At 37.8% G+C, this 16,964-nt stretch overlaps 2 protein-coding genes across 5 annotated transcripts in view; one reads left to right on the top strand and one right to left on the bottom strand.

The window, feature by feature from the left end:
• Positions 1-8,981, bottom strand: part of RABL3 (RAB, member of RAS oncogene family like 3) — a 38,816-nt gene extending 29,835 nt beyond the window's left edge. Inside the window, exons 1-2 of the mRNA XM_067738761.1 lie at positions 8,855-8,981; positions 3,232-3,323 (exon numbers count right to left, since the gene is read on the bottom strand). Coding sequence (XP_067594862.1) covers positions 3,232-3,323; positions 8,855-8,900 — 138 coding nt within the window. The 5' untranslated portion in view covers positions 8,901-8,981. The remainder of the gene's footprint in view (positions 1-3,231; positions 3,324-8,854) is intronic.
• A 66-nt stretch (positions 8,982-9,047) lies between these two features.
• Positions 9,048-16,964, top strand: part of GTF2E1 (general transcription factor IIE subunit 1) — a 48,427-nt gene continuing 40,510 nt past the window's right edge. For 2 of the 4 annotated variants that reach the window (XM_067738757.1, XM_067738760.1), the window contains exons 1-2: positions 9,048-9,187; positions 13,764-14,241. In XM_067738757.1, coding sequence (XP_067594858.1) covers positions 13,794-14,241 — 448 coding nt within the window. In that variant the 5' untranslated portion in view covers positions 9,048-9,187; positions 13,764-13,793. The other 2 variants (XM_067738759.1, XM_067738758.1) reach the window with 2 other exon arrangements.

Raw genomic sequence — 16,964 nt, 5'->3', positions numbered from 1 at the left:
GATAGGCCAATATTCCTCATGAATTTAGATGCAAATATTTGAAAAAAAAAGTATTAGTAAATTGAATCTAGTGATATATGAAAAGAATACATCAAGACCAAGTTGGATTTACTCCAAGAATGCAAAGTTGGTTTAACATTTAAAAATCAATCAAAATAATTTACCATAGTTACAAAATAAAGCAGGGAAATTATGATTATCATGCAAAAGCACCTGATAAAATCCAATACCAGTTCGTGGTTCAAACGCTCATCGAAATAGAAAGAGAAGGTAACTTTAATCTGATAAAGTATATCTACAAAAAGTCCTATAGCAAAACCCATATTTAATGGTATTACATTAAAAATTTCCTGAGATTGGGAATGAGACATGGATGCCTGTTAGCACCACTTCTACTTAACACTGTACTGGGGATTTAGCCAATTCAATAAGAAAAGGGGAAAAAACCCCAAATAAGATAAAAGGTGAATTACACGCGCAGACTGGGCTCTGAGTAGGTAAGAGGGGCAGGTGGGCGGGGCAGGAAAATGAATTTAAGTTCAATTTCAACTTCAAATTGTAAAGCACTAGACCTTAACTTCACACCTTTTAAGCTTCTCTCTCATCCTCCCTACAAACCTGTAGGCTAGATAAAGCAGGTATTATTTACCTCTAATTTGCAGATGACATACTAAGGCTCAGAGAAGTAAACTGATTAGTCTAAGTTTCTCTTTAAGAAGCAAAAGCAATATGCGACTGACCCAGGAAGTGGAAGTTCAACTCTAAGTTTCTTTTCAATATGTTAAGCTTTCTCACAGAAAGGGAGCTAGAAAAGTCCAAAGGGAAATTTTGTCCAGAGCTTATTATTGGGTCTCCCAAACTTAAATAAAGTTGCCACTGAATTCATTATCTAGTTTCTTTTTCTTCCATAGCTAAGAATTTGGGAACATAGTAGGCTGAAATGATATAGACAGGTCCCCTCCGACTTCAAACTCATAGAAATGCCATAAAAATATTTTTTAAAAATAAAAAGGACACACTTAAGAAAAAAAAAAAAAAGGAAATTCCCCAGATGCTAGAAATGAAGGAAAAACTTAAAGATTATGAAATGGGAGCTGACCCAGATTCAGATATAACTTTAGGGGTTGGTCCCCAAAGTTTTACTGCCCAGCCAAGAATAGGGGTCTGTTTTCCAGCTTTTAAGGCAAGAGTATATGTGGGTGAGTGACAAAGAACAGATTCCCTTCTTGAAATGTGGACCCTTGATGAGCAGCCCAGTCAGTGAAAGAGAGTAGGAAAAACTCTGTCCACTGGCTAAGGAAAGCAGGAAAAACTTTCTGTCAGGGACCTTGTAGAAAGTAGATGAAAGATCCACAAAAAATGGAAACCACAATCAGATGCTGGGGGGAATTTACATTATCAAGATTGCATGGAAATTCCAAGCTGAGTAATTACAAGGATCACTGAAATCGCTAGGGCTCTGGCAGCAACAGAAATGAAAGGCACTGTACTCTCACAACACAGCATACAAGACTTCAAAAGGGAAGAGGAGAAAAAAAATCCTGTTGAAGATGTGGTCATCTTCAAGAATTATAAACCATACAAGAGGTACATTTCCATGAGGTAGAGTCTGCATATATAGCAAGTAGGACATCTGTCACCCACCCAGAAAAAAAAATAGAACAAGCCAAAAGAAACCATAAAATATTATGTTGAATATGATTAAAATAAAAAGTAAAATATAATGAAAGATCAGAATATTTTGAAAAATTTTGACATTTGAAAAAGAACCGAAAGGAACATCTGGAAATTAGAAGTTACAGTTACTGAAATAAAAAACTGAGTGGATTTATTAAAAAACAGATTAGACATAGTTGAAGAGATTCTTAGTTAACTGGAAGGCAGATATGAGTACATCATCCAGAATGCACCACGGAGAAACAAACAATAGAAAACATGAAAGTGCAATTAAAAGATGTGGAGGACAAAAATCCAATAGAAGTTCAAAAGAAGAAGATAGAAGGAAAGAGGTAAGGCAAACAGATAATGGCTAAAAATTTTGAAAAATGAAGATATATACGAGGTGTACAACTTCTGAGTAGGATGACTAAAAACTAATCCACCCCTAGATGTAGGTTAGCAAAACTACAGAACATCAAAGATTATAAAAAAATTTTTTTTTTCTAAAGCAACTAGAGAGAAGAAATTACCTTAAAAAGGAATAACACTTAGGCTGACAGAGGATTTCTAATCAGTGGCAATATACATCGCAGACTGTGGAACAACAGGTGCAAGGAACTGAAGGAAAATAACTGTCAATCTAGCTAACTGCTATTCCCTCCTTATTCATTTCTTAACTCAATGGAGAGAGGTATGCTAGTACAAGAGAGGCCTGGACAGGAATAGCTGGAATTAGCAAGACCAAAATATCTGGGAAGATAGCTAATTCAGTGGAAACTGCACTTGGGTTTCCTAAATGTGATGTGGAACAGATGACCTAGATATAAGGCTCCAGAAGCTTTTGCCTTTACACTATATTTCTAGCCAAAAGTTGGCTGTCTTAGTGGGAAAGCCTCGAGCAGAATGATTTATGGAGCATGTTAAGTGAACTCTAGATATACAGTATAGTAATTAAAAGTGAAGTCTCTGGAATCAGACTAATTAGGATCAAATCTTGACTCTGCTTCTTATGAACTGAATGAATTTGATCAAATTACTTTACTTCTCTATGCCTTAATTTTTGTAGCTATATCTTACAGTTTAAAAAAGACTAAGTGGGACTTCCCTGGTGGCGCAGTGGTTGAGAATCTGCCTGCCAATGCAGGGGACACGGGTTCGAGCCCTGGTCTGGGAAGATCCCACATACCGTGGAGCAACTAGCCCTGTGAGCCATAATTACTGAGCCTGCGCGTCTGGAGCCTGTGCTCCGCAACAAGAGAGGCCGCGATAGTGAGAGGCCTGCGCACCGCGATGAGGAGTGGCCCCCACTTGCCGCAACTGGAGAAAGCCTCGCACAGAAATGAAGACCCAACACAGCCATAAATAAATAAATAAATATTAAAAAAAAAAAAAAGACTAAGTAAGCAAAGACATGTAAAACATTGGGCATAGTATCTAGCACAAAGTAGGTGTTTAATAAAACCCAGCTATTATTATTACTTAGTCTTGACTACAGGGCTGTAATTGGATCATGAATTTGAAGGAGTTATCTTTAATATGGCACTGAAAAACTAAAATATAAGAAACACATACCCTGACATCTACTGAGCAGCCCACAGTCCATGACGGATTTCCCAGCACTTGATTTTGGCACAGGAGATGAACTAGGGAAGATTTCCCAACACCTGTAAAAGATACAAGAACTCTAGTCATTTAAAAGACATGCTGAAATATATTATGGCAAAAGTAAGACTGAGAATAAGCAGTAATAATGATATATAAAGCATGGTTGTTTAAAGGGTGTTCATACCATACCAATGATTTAATAAGCTTCATTGATAAAGAGAAGATGGTTAAGGACACTGGTTCTCTCAAATTTAGCATCAGAATCCTCTGGAGGGTTTGTTAAAACACAGAATGCTGGGTCCTGTCCCCAGAGTTTCCAATTTGACAGGTCTGTCATGGAACCCAAAGATTTTGCACTTCTAACATATTCCCAGGTGATGTTGATGCTACGGATCCAGGGAACTCACTTTGAGAACTACTGGTCCAGGGCAATTTCAAATAAACTAATTCCTTTCCTTTGGAAGGATTTCATCTATTCAGCCTATTTTAGAATTGTAGAATCTTAACATATCTTAGAGGTAATCTCCTCTATCCTGACCACCAATGCAGAGGCCCCTTCCACAGACCCTGTTAGATCGTCTTTCAGATTACGCTTGAACACTATCAGTGACAGGGATTCACCATTTCACAATTCCATATTTAGATATTCCAGTTCTCCCATACAGTGATTTTTAGAAAGCAGTCAACCACTTGGCCCAGACTTATCTTTTGGAAAAGGAGAACAACTCTTCTTCTTCTTCTACATCATGGCCCTTTAACTTCATAGACAGCACTTGTCTTTTCTTTTTATTGAAGTATAGTTGACATACAATATTATGTTAGTTTCAGGTGTTCAATCCTTAAATACATTACAAAATGATCGTCACAATAAGTCTGATAACCATCTGTCCCCATGCAAAGCTATTACAGTACCACTGGTGATATTCCCTATGCTGTACAATACATCCCTGTGACTTATGTATAATTGGAAGTTTGTACCTCAATTCCCTGCACCTATTTCACCCCTCTCCCCACCTCTCCTTTCTAGCAACCACCAGTTTGTTCTCTGTATGAGTCTGTTTCATTTTGTTTGTTCATTTTTTTTTAGATTCTACATATAAATGAGATCATACAGTATTTGTCTTTCTGACTTATTTCATTTAGCATAACACCTTCTAAATCCATTCATGTTGTCGCAAATGGCAAGATTTCATTCTTTCTATGGCTAATAGTCGACCTGTATGTGTATATATACACATATTTTCTTTATCCATTCATCTATTGTGGACACTGAGGTTGCTTTCATATCTTGGCTACTATAAATAATGCCGCAATGAACATAGGGGTGCATACATCTTTTCGAATTAGTCTTTTTGTTTTCTTCAGGTAAATACCCAGAAGTGGAACTGCTGGATCATACAGTAATTCTATTTTTAATTTTTTGAATAGCTTCCATATTGTTATCCACAGTGGCTGCACCAATTTACAATTCCACTGACAGTACATGAGGGTTCCCTTTTCTCCACATCTTCGATGACACTTGTTATTTGTTGTCTTTTTGATGAGTTATTCTGACAGGTGTGAGATGATATCTCATTGTGGTTTTGATGTGCATTTCCCTGATGATTAGAGATGCTGACCATCTTTTCATGTGTATGTCTTCTTTGGAAAAATGTCTATTAAGGTACTCTGCCTATTTTTTAATTGGATTGTTTTTTGATTTGAGTTGTATGAGTTCTTTATATATTCTGGAGAGCCCCTTATCAGATATGTTGCTTGCAAATATCTTCTCCCATTCAGTAGGACAGCACTTTCTTTTCTTATAGATCTCCTGGGTTTAGGATAATCTAATTACTAATGCTAGGGCTAGTATTCTGAGATCTGTAGGAAGAGGAAAGGGAATGAGCTATCCCTGTACATTTATGTGTAGAGTTACTCATTCAATTAACATAACTGGGATGCCATTATAACAAGCATTGTTGGTGAATCTTTATGTGTCACTAGTTATCAAAAATTTAGCCAACCTCTTTGTGCGCATTACTGTGCATGGATCTATCACTTTTTATTATAAAGTTTTATTTACAGTCTATCTAGAAAGTACAGAAAAAAAAGAAGAAAATAAATCACCCAAAGAGCACTACTGTCAATAATGTAGATTTAAATTCATAAGCAGAGTTTTTCTATAAGCAGGTTGTTATTGTGAATATATTACACAGTGTACTTAAAAACAATGAAACATAGCCTTTGCTTACACAGCTGGTTTTGTCTGAAATATCCTACACATCCTCTCCTTCCATTTTCCCTCTCATTGGCCTGGTGAATTAATCTTTCAAGACTCAGCATCATTCTAGATATAAAGTCTTCTCTTACTCCATACAGGTAGAACTAAGCACATCACCCACCATCCTCTGCATCTCCGCTGTACACTGTACATTTTTCTATAGAGCACTTAAAATACACTATTACACTTGCTTGTTTATAGAGTTTACTCACTCTGCTTGATTTTAAATTCTTTGAGGCCTGGGACTGGGTTTTACTCATTTTTTATTTCCAGTACTCAGAGAGGGCCTTAATTAGTACTTATTTAGTGGCTAAAAATTTCCATGTTATTACAGAATCTTCATAAATATTTTTAATGTCTCCATAGTAGTTCAGAGAGGAGACATAATGATTTATGTAACCATTTTCTCATTATTAGGTATTAGGGTGCTTTGAACTTTTCATTATGCTAAGAAAAGATTTCTGTTTACACTTTCGTTTAAAATTAAAATTATTTTATTAGTATACCTTCCCAGAAGTGAAATTAATATGTAAACCGAAATCAACATTGGAAGTTCTTGATATACATTGACAATGTTTATCTGGTTACTATGCCACCCGCCATACACATAAGCCTGCAGGTCTTGTTGCACCTCAACAGTATGTAGTTGCTTTTTCATCTTTGTTAGCTTATAAGAGAAAAAAAAGTGACATCTTGCTTTAGTCTGCATTTCTTTACCTTCTGGTAGAGATACACATTATGTTCATCTTTGCTAACCAGTTGTTTTTCCTCTCTTATGAATTATCTATTGATGTGCTCCGCCCATTTATCTACTAGGTTTTACTGTTGTCAATTTACATGACCTCTTCATATACTAGCTGCTCATGTAATTGAACCAAACATTTCCCCAGATTTCCCTTTCATTCCTTTTATTTTTTTACATACAGGCACGTAAGATTTTTGACTACTCAAAGTGAGCTTTGTATTTTATTTACTGCATTGCATCTGATATCTATGGCCTTTAGGGCATATTGTTGATTTTTGTGTTTGCATGTAGGTTTGTTTATGTTGGAGGAATATAACTAGGCATTTAGTTATCAGCTTGATACAAGTCTTGAAATTCTAGTTAAGCTTAACTGTGTCAGAGTAAACAGCTCTATGTAATAATATTGTATAGCTCTCCATGAATTAACTGCATTGGGTGATAAGAGTTAGCTAACATGGGATGAACTTTAAACAGTAAGAACAACAGAAGTGCCAAGAATAGTGGTTAACTTTAAGAATTTTGGAAAATTCTGATTCAATGTTTTCATCATTAGAACTAACTTAGATCAAAAGAATGCACTTGATTTGCTGGGGAAAAAAAGTTCAATATAATCAAATAAATGCCAGCTCCAAACAGAGCTGGTAATGTATTAAGCTCATCCCTTACATATGAAGGAACAAAGAGAAAAGAGTGTGTGCATGTTAGAGAGACTTTCAGGATTCCTTACTAAATTATCAAATATCTCTATGGGATACAAACAAATTTCTAAATCCCTAGTCATTCCTTTATATATTTGCGAAATCTTCAAAATTTCACAGGGGAAATGAGCCTTTATTCAAGGTAAACTTTGAAGTTTATATACAAAGGCAGATGAAATGTAAAAAGTATATTCTAACTTGTAAGACAGCAAATCATTGTTAAAAGGGAACTAATAAAAAGACAATAACTGACTTTGCACATATAGCCTAACAACAGTGAATGTGTGACAAGATCAATCACTTTCCTGGTGGGCATAGCTCTGTCTTCTGTTTTACAACTAAACTATAATAATAATTTTAAAAGGCTTACTAACTGCCTGATCACTTTTTCACATTTAATACAGCAGCCAATTCAATGCTGTTGTGTAATGCATTGATTCCACAATTATATCCCCAGCACCTAATTCAGCATTTGCCATGTATTATAATAGGGAAATAATTTTTTTGGGAAAAAAATAAATCGATTAGTTTGAGCAAGATGTAACATGAAGCGATTGTTAGATGCAAAAGAAAGGTAATTATAAATGAGAGAAAGCACCCACTTCACATATCATGAAGAACTGTGTTAGCTCTGGATTCTTCTAAATCCTACTTGGTGATACTCCTACGAAGCCCATTTAGACCACTGTTGCTTTCTTTATCTGTAAAACTGAGTGCTTTTATTAAATTAACTTCAGCATCACTTCATGCTAAAGTTGACATAAATTGGATTATGTTCATAGAATTTCATAATGCAACTTTCTGAAGGGAATATTAAATAATGCTCTCTGTAAAATACTTTGCAATGCAAATAATCTTCAGGCAATGTGAAAATGTTCTCAACCTCCTCCCCCCACCAATTTTATTCAGTTTGGTAAGGCTAGTTTTCAAGCTCTTTGGGGTATGTCCTCTCCACCTCCAAGCATCTGACACAACGTCTTTGCTCAAGCAGACATCCAAAGGTCAACTCCAGAAAAGCACATCTATGAAATGCAAGGTTAACATTTATTCCAAGTTCTTAAGACGCTTAGGAGTGGAGGGTATGAGAAACAGGATAGTGAAGGGGAGATAGAAACACAGACTTCAACTCCTGTTCTCAAGCGTCCAAGGTAAGAATTTTAACACTAGGATTAAACTGGGCTCAGCATTAAGTCCTAGCTGCTTCCTAAAATGGCCCTTATCTTATTTTTTCTATTTCTTCCAGCCTAGCACATAACAGTTTTTCAATTAAGATTAAACAGAACAAAGAAAAAAGAAGCGCAGTTGAGACTAAAACAGGTCTACCACCTGATACTTCACGAAATAATATGGGTTAGTGTTCTAAGTACGTGGACTCCCGGCTCAAACTAGTTCTGTCATTTACATCTCTTTAAAAGAGATTTGTCATTTGTGAAATGGGATAATAGGACTGATCTCAGGATTAAATGAGTTAATATATGCAAAGCACTTGGAACAGTGTCATTCTTCTTAGTGCACATTTGATTTCTTTAATTAACAAAATCTATTAAAGGCAAGGTCCGAACTTCTGTCTCAGCACGGCGCCCAGTACAACTCAACCTCCGCAGATCTTTTAAAACAAAGGATCACTAGGCTTCGGTCGCCCTGGAAACCGACGTAGAAACCAGCGAAAACAGAGAAAGGCCCCGGCTCCGCGCCCCCCACCCCTGCGATGCCGCCGCTCCGTTAAATTGAGCAAAGTCCTCTGGGAAGTGTAGTCTTTAGGCCTTAAGAGGGAATTCAGCCACGGGCCGGAGTCAGTCGGTGTGTGTGTAAAGGGAGAGTGAAAGGGGAGGATTTTCGGATAACTCAAAAGTGTCGGGAGCCCCAGAGGTGGGTTAAGCGGCTCACCTGAGTCTCCCAACACCAGTACCTTCACCCGATCCAGGGACGCCATCTTGCCACTGCCTTCCTGAGGTTAACGCCTATTCCGGGATTATAGGCCAATCAGAGCTGGGATTGGAAGGCGGAGTCTTCAATGTCATTGGCCAATAGGAGCGTGACTGTCTTGATTGAAGACCTCACTGTGCTGATTGGCCCGCCTAGTTAAAAGTAGCGGGTGGTTTCTAAAGCTGGTCGCAGGAATAGGGCGTTCTCCTTGTCGCATAAGTGGCGTGGCTCGTTTAAACCAGTAGTTGAGGCGCTGAGGGAAGCTGTAGTGGGAGTGTTCGAGGATTCGCCTTGGTAAACCTTGTTCCCTGTTCCTTGTTCTCGGTTCCCTGGCCCGGCGCCGCCTTTCAGGGTGTCTTCTCCTTTTCGCTCCTTTCTCCATAGCTAGCCTCCTCCCCCTTAGCTGCTCTCTTGACTCGGTTCTCTTCTTGGTTTCCAAAGAACTATTGACCCGGAGCGGCCCATGTGCGACCTCGGGTAGGACGGGCTTGGCTGCGCCGAGTGTGGCCTCTGGACTCAGCTGGTAGAGTCCGAGCGGATCTAGGGTGTCGGGGTGTCACAGTGGGGAGGAGGTAAACATTACCGGGCTCGTGGAGGCCAGCTTGTCCGGAGGTTTCGCGGTGATATGCCACTGTATGTATGAAGGCGTGGAGAGTACCGTGAAATATGGTAGCCGAGAAAGCCAGTTGGTTGTGTAGAATCCAAGTTCTTCTGGAACTGGAATAGAAGTATACTGAAATAATCTGACAGGACTCCCCACATCCACTCCTTCCTTCTTTTACACGCTGCAGTCAGCATAATCCTTTACAATCACGAATTTGATGCTTTCACCTCCTTAAAACCATTTGAAGTTTAAGAAGAGGGTTTCCAATACCCTATCTTTTTCTACTCTGGAAGCTGCAGTGGAGGAAGTGAATTGGGGGGAAGCTGGCAGGGTGGGCATGTTTGAAGAAAAGGTGCTTTACGAGACCTATTGAAAGTTTTATGGAAGTACTAGACCAGCTGTGCTGCACGTTGGAAAGTCAGTGGTGAACAAGATTAATCTCCTGGTCTCCGAGGTAGACATGGAGAAAGTATAAGTCTATTCACTGCAGCGAAGAAGGGGAAAGAACTATGGGAACATGTGAAAGGGGGGGGGGGATCATTCTGAGCCACTAAGGGAAGTCTGAGAAGGTGTCTCTGAGGAAATGTCATTTGAGATGTGAAGGATGATTAGGAGAAGGGACTTTGGGCTTAGCTGTGGGAGCAGAGAAAACAGCATGTGCAAAGGCCTGGAAGTAGGGAACGCGTGTGTGGCTCACAGAATTGAGAGGATGCCAGTGTGGCCGGAGATAAAGCTGAGGAGGGTAGACCAAGCACAGAGAATGCATTCATTTCAACTTTGTTTCTCCAACTCTGTTGCCCGGTGTTTGTATGATTAGAATACATAGGGTTCAAAAGCAAAACCAACTTGCCTTTGGGGGTCTGGGCTGTAGGGTGGTAGGTGAGGCTGGGAGGTGACTGATAGATTCTGAGGCTAAGAAGAAGAAACAAGGCCTGGCCCCCAGAGGTCACACACTGCAAAGTCTCCAGAGGCCAGCCAAGCTCCTTCCCTGTTTAAAAATGTCAGCTGCTCTTTAGCTAATTGTTTCCATGTGGGAACATGGTCTCATTTTTTTCTGCAGATATTTGCAGTTCTCAAGAGGGCCTGAAAAAATTGAAATTGATGTGAAATCTCATGATTTTTAATGTTAACCACAAATTCAGAAAATTTTCAAAACATTCTTTGAGTCAAACGATGTGGCACAGGCTACCAGTTTGAGACCTCTCATCTCACTATTATGAAATCCAGAGATTGAGGAGATTTGGCATAATTGAGGGAGGAGAGGCAGTGAAGGAGAGAACACAATGTTCAGGAAGGAGGATTTTAGAGTGTAGAGATTTTGAACAAGGTGGCACAGCATGACTTCTTTGCTGAGTTCCAGTTTCATTTGTTCAGCCACCTGCAGGACATCTTCACAGTAATATTCTGTGTTATTTCCTCAAAGACAAGCAACTAAAACTGAATGAATGCCTCGTTTCTTCCAAACCTGTTCCTCTTCAGGTGTTAACCTCTTTCTCATAGTAGTACTTTTCTAGTTACACTGGTTTAAAACAAATAGCTATATGTTATTGTTTAATAGGTATAATGTTTCAGTTTTACAAGGTGAAAAGAGTTGTGGAAGTGGTTGGTGGTGATAGTTGGTTAGCATTATGAATGTATTTAACATTACTGAACTGTCTGCTTAAAAATACTTAATCGGTAAATTTTATGTTATGTATATTTTATCCCAATAAAATTTTGGGAGAAAAACCCCAAATAGCTATTTAAAATTTCCCTACTCTGTAACTCCATTTCCAATGTATCATTGGGTCCTTTTGATTTTGTTCCTCTAATAAGTTTCATTCATCCTGTCCTCTTGTAATTTTTTCTTGTCTTTCGTAGTTTAGGTTTGATTACTATCACTCTTAATGTTTCCACAGTGCCTCCATTTTCACTTACTTCAGCCCATTTCTCAAATTGTTGTAAGAGTCACTTTGCTAAGTAGGGAGTCTTGTTATATATGCCAGTACTTAATGGAACTCTTACGATGCCAGCCTTGAAAGTCAAACACTTTACATGAATTATCTCATTTAATCTCATACATCAACTCTATGAGGAAGGCACTGTTAATCTGATGAAACTGAAGCTGAGAACTTTGCAGGTTCACAGGCTAAGAAATGGTGGAACTGGGATTCAAAACCTAAAACTATTGGACTGCAGAGTCCTCATGTCACTCCCTTTCTCAAATCTTTAGGGCCCCCTAGGGTGTTTCAGGCAAAGGTAACAGGCTGAATGATGTGGCACAGGGCCCTCCCCATGCAGGATGTGCTTTGGCCAGGTATGTAATAGTCAGGTACCCAGTTTGTTGGTAACAGTGGTCAGGGACTTATTCTGTATATTAGAGTCACCTAAGGAGCTTTAAAAATTAGTGTGATGCCTAATCTGACCTGCTCAGACCAGCTGAAACAGAATCTCTGGGAATGGGGCCCAGGGTGGGTATTTTTAAATGCTCCCCAGATGATTCTGCTTTACAGCCAGGGTTGAGAACCATTGGCCCGGAAAATGGAGTATATGGGGTGGAAGGTCAGGGAGGGGAGTACAATAGTAGGAAATAATACTGGAAAAGTAGGTTACTTTGACATTGGTCTACCATCCTTTGGTCTGTTTCCGAAGCCACATATTGTGTTCTGCCAACTGTTGACCATGTAAAACAAAACAAAACAAAAACCCAAAAACTAGGTTCAAGTTCAATGTATAGGCCAAATTGGAAAGAATAAAATGCACATGGCAGTGTGTTATACTACTACTTTGGTGTTGAACCCAGGCACTTGCTTGGCATCCTTAAGCCTTGGGATGACAGGAAGGCTCTAGGACCACAGGTTTGGACCTAGGTGCTACTTCGTTATCTCTTATATATAGTCATGCCTGAGTATTCACAATCCAAAATATAACTGACTTTCCTTTTATTTTTCCTTTATTAAAGGTAGGGTATTATAACCACCCTCCCCCCACCATATGTGTATTCATTGGTTATTTAGGAATATCTTTTTAGAATAGTACTGTGGATATAAAACTGTTTCTTATAAAATAGGGTGATAGGGTTGATAACTACTGATTTTAAATAAAAGATTCAGTAGAAACTAGTATTAATAACACTATGATTCCCTATGGAAATAATTCAGAAGGCTGTTAAAAATTTCCTTATAGTGTAGGGAAATTTCATTTGATATAGTCTGTATGATATAGTCTGTGTGCCTGGCCGTTTTTAGTTTGAGATGTATTAAATTGATATAGATGGTGTCTTTATTAACAGGTGCTTCCTAAGCACATTACATTCTCATTTATTCATCACAACCACCTCATTGAAGTAGTTGATATTATCCTTATTTCTCAGAGCGTGAAGTGTGGCTTGAAGTTGTTAAGGGATTTGCTCAGGATCACACAGCCACTTAAACAAGGCTATCTGACTCTAATTCCAAATCCCAGGCTTTTTAACAACCACATGAAAGTCTAGCCCATGCCAGTTTGGGCTTCTAGAAGACAGCTTTCTGGGTACAGTTAGCTTCTACTTGTCCTGCAGGGGATCCAGTATTTAAGGATATCTTGGTGTTTGTTGTTACTGTTTTTTAGAACCGTATAGCATTTGCTTACTTGGTCATTTAACTTTTCAAGGTTGGTAAAGCTGTCTGGATATAATTGTTAATTTCTTTCAGATTTATAACAGTAATTTTGCCAAACATCCCAGCTGGTGATTACTTAGGCATTTATTGGTTTGTTGTGATTTTATTGTGAGAGCATGACTATGTAAAACATCCTAGAATCTATCTTGGTAGAAAATTTTTACTCAAGAAAAGAAATAAAGGCACTTAAAAAACTAGGCTAACTGCTAAGTTTCTCAGGGTTTTTTTTTTTTTCCCAGCATTCCCAAAGATCTGTAGCATTAAGAATAATGAGACTTCGTTTAGATTTTTGAGTTTCTCTTTCTGAAATAAAGTGAGCTTGATATAGTATATCATTGCTATAAGTAATGTTAATTTTTGGAATTAAACACACAGTAGGTCATGAAAGTAACCATTTAAGAAATATGTCTAGCTTTTAAGGTGTAATCTTTTGTGTACTCTAGAGGAAAGTCTTGTTCTCTGTTAAATGCTTAGCATTATAAGTCTTTTAAAAACAATGTTGTAAGTACCTTTGTGGCACTCCAAGAATAGCGATTACCAACTACCTAATGGGTTGATTATTCTAGATTTAAAATGATTACTTTGTCCTTATGCCTAGCTAATTTTCTCTTTTTTTTCCTGAATTCAGTACACTTAAAGTTGAAGTTTGCTGCTAAAGATGGCAGATCCAGATGTCCTCACCGAGGTTCCTGCAGCTTTGAAGCGGTTAGCCAAGTATGTGATCCGGGGGTTTTATGGCATTGAGCATGCTTTGGCCTTGGACATCTTGATCCGAAACCCCTGTGTGAAAGAGGAGGACATGCTGGAGCTGCTCAAGTTTGATCGGAAGCAACTTCGATCAGTCTTGAATAATTTAAAGGGAGACAAATTCATCAAGTGCAGAATGAGGGTAGAGACTGCTGCAGATGGGAAAACCACTCGCCACAACTACTACTTTATCAATTATCGTACTCTTGTTAATGTGGTAAAATATAAATTGGACCACATGAGAAGGAGGATTGAAACTGATGAGAGAGATTCCACCAACCGGGCTTCCTTCAAATGTCCCGTCTGTAGTAGTACTTTTACAGATTTAGAAGCTAATCAGCTCTTTGATCCCATGACAGGTGAGATTGTTCCAGTTTATGAATCTTTCAAGTAACTTTTTACAGTATGTAACCTTTTTCTTAAGTTGATTCATCTAGTTTTTAAACTGATCATATATATCATTATAAAATGGATATATTGGTGTAAGTAAGCATATAGTTATTCTTAGTCTTAATGTCCTGTTTGACTGTCATACTACTTTTAGAAGCTGTTGCAAAGCCTTTCTCCTTTACAAGGGAGTACTCGTCCATGGACTGTTCTTTTACCCATAGCCCTCTACCTCTGTTTCTACCCCCGTCCCTTATTTACAACTGCAGCCTAATCTAAAGGGTTGACTTTCTCTACCACTTTGAGGCTATTCTGACTTTACTAAGTTTACTTTTGAGCTCTTCATTCAACAAATATTTGAGTACCTACTTGTGCCAGTCACTGCCAGACAGTTATAATAAATACGTATTATTAGAACTTAAATGCTTTGTTAGTGGAAGTGCAAAGTGCTATTAGGAGGACATAACTAGGGCATCTAATGTGGATTTGGGGAGGCCTCTCAAAGAAGTTTAAACAGCGGGGACCTAAAAAATAAGTAAAAGTTAGCCAGATGAAATAAGAGGGGCACTTTTTCCAAGTTAACAACAGATATTTAGTTTCTTAGCCATTCATTAATGGAAGCGAATCATCAACAGGAGTTATAAATTGCTTCATTTAATTAAATACTTTAGTTTTAAGGATTTTTCTAATCAACACAGAATCTACAAAGCATGTTTTTTCTAAAAATACATGTCTAACATTAACATGGGACACTTTAAAGTGCTAGGTTGTATAGTTATGTTGTTATTTGTAAACTGGAAAAGAGACTATAGTTTTACTAATTACTCAAGTGGATCAATTTTGTGTTAAAAATTTGTAAAAATCTATAGAAAGAATCACAGCTGTTAGGTTAGATTGTCCCTTTGTTACGGCTGAATTCAGGAGTATAGGTTACTTTTTAGTTCATAGATTTGACTTTAAAATAACTATCTGAAAAATATAATTTAAGCTTTTACACATGAAATGTTTTATTATAAAAAAATTACAGGTTTGTGTACATGTTTAATTTTGTATATGTTATATATTGTACACTTTAAAGAATTTTTAAAAATTTTAATGGGAAATAATGCTGATATCAATTAAGATTATTCACAAAAAGAGCAGTGATGGCCTATGACTTTTTTTTACCCTTATTTACTGTGAAGCAGTCATCTTGGATGAAAATTCATTTAAAGAATTCACATTTGTCTTAAATGTTTAATTTGTCTGAACCTAACTATTTACCTTGAAAGGGCTTAACTAGGAGAGGTCTTGGTTATGAGAAAATCTTAGCCATCCTAAGAATTGCTTGAGTGTAGTATAGAGGAGGGTTGTAGACTATATCTGGAGCTCTTTCAAAATAGACTAGAAAAGTCTCATGATTTTTGCTATTCACTCTAACAGATTTCTTTAAGGAGCTCTGGGTTTTGGTTTTTGATTTTCTGCAGATGTTGGTGTTACAGTGGTCGTCCTCGTCACTCTTGACTGCAGTGAAGGTGTTATCCAGTCCCTCAGAGAGGGTAATCTAAAGGAATATGCTTCTACTACATTTACGTATCACTTGATTCTTATTTAATTTCATGAAAGTTTCTAAAAGGAAGTTATCCCATTACTTATATATCAGTATTTAGGAGTTTGATTCATGATGCTCTTCGAATTTTACCTAGGGTTTGTATCTGAATGAAATTAGTTGTAATTAACAGGTGGCTTGTGGAAGAGATGGCCTGACCAAATATAGTCAAGATTATTTGTGTGAGGGAATTGAGATAGGGTAGGGAGCGTGAAAACATATTATGAAAGAGAGCTAAAACTGAAACAGTTGTTTTGTGGCCAGTCTGAACAGAGACTGTTTTCTTAATATGAGGGTTACGGTCAACATGATGGTGGAAAGAAGGGGTTCAGGAGAGCAAGAGTAAGTCACTTTACATTGGTATCGCTCATGGGAGGATGCCCTGAACAGCCAGCACTAATAGTCAACTTAATTGGCAGTTATGTCTCAGTGAAGCCTGAGATACCATGATTGAAAATTCTTAATTATTGGGAACCCTCTTTATGAGAATATACTTGCCTTTTGATTATAATTTGGTTTTTCATTTGGACTTTCCTTTACAGAGAGAATATGATAATTGGGTGATATTAGACCCCCCAACCTCCTTGTCAGTCTGGTTTTGTTTTGTTTTTCCACTATTAGTACCTTGACAACCCTCCCTTGTTCTTCTATACATTCCCTTTAGAAATCTTGGTCTTTTTCCCTCTGTTCCCTTCCTGTTTTGCTCAGTATTCATTGCTCTCCGCGTCATTTTGAAGAAGACGAGAAATAAACATTTGGTATGTGTATCAGAAGAGCAGGAGGGAAGTTTTTCTGCTGTAATATTTATTCTCTCTTTAAATTAATAGTTACAGTTTTCATTCAAAGCCAGTGCTGTACAAAGCTGTTCTATTTCTTGGTTGCTATTGGAGATTGATGGTGTTTCTGACCAGTGATGGAGGTATCTAATGGGCTTCTATCTCCATTCCAATGTCAACAGTTGTTAGGTTTATAAACTATGGTTTATATTAGCAATTGGGGGTACTTAGGAATTAGATTTGAAGCCTTCTAGGCTTTACTTCTTCCCTGATAAAAAGTTCTTAACTCAAGTATATGGGCAACTCTGCCACTGGACAGAGAGTAGTGACT

This window comes from Pseudorca crassidens, chromosome 5, assembly GCF_039906515.1.
Source record: "Pseudorca crassidens isolate mPseCra1 chromosome 5, mPseCra1.hap1, whole genome shotgun sequence".
In the NCBI taxonomy this organism is placed as follows: Eukaryota; Metazoa; Chordata; class Mammalia; order Artiodactyla; family Delphinidae; genus Pseudorca; species Pseudorca crassidens.
The sequence above is the reverse complement of the archived record's forward strand: the minus strand, read 5'-3'. Positions and strand labels throughout refer to the sequence as shown.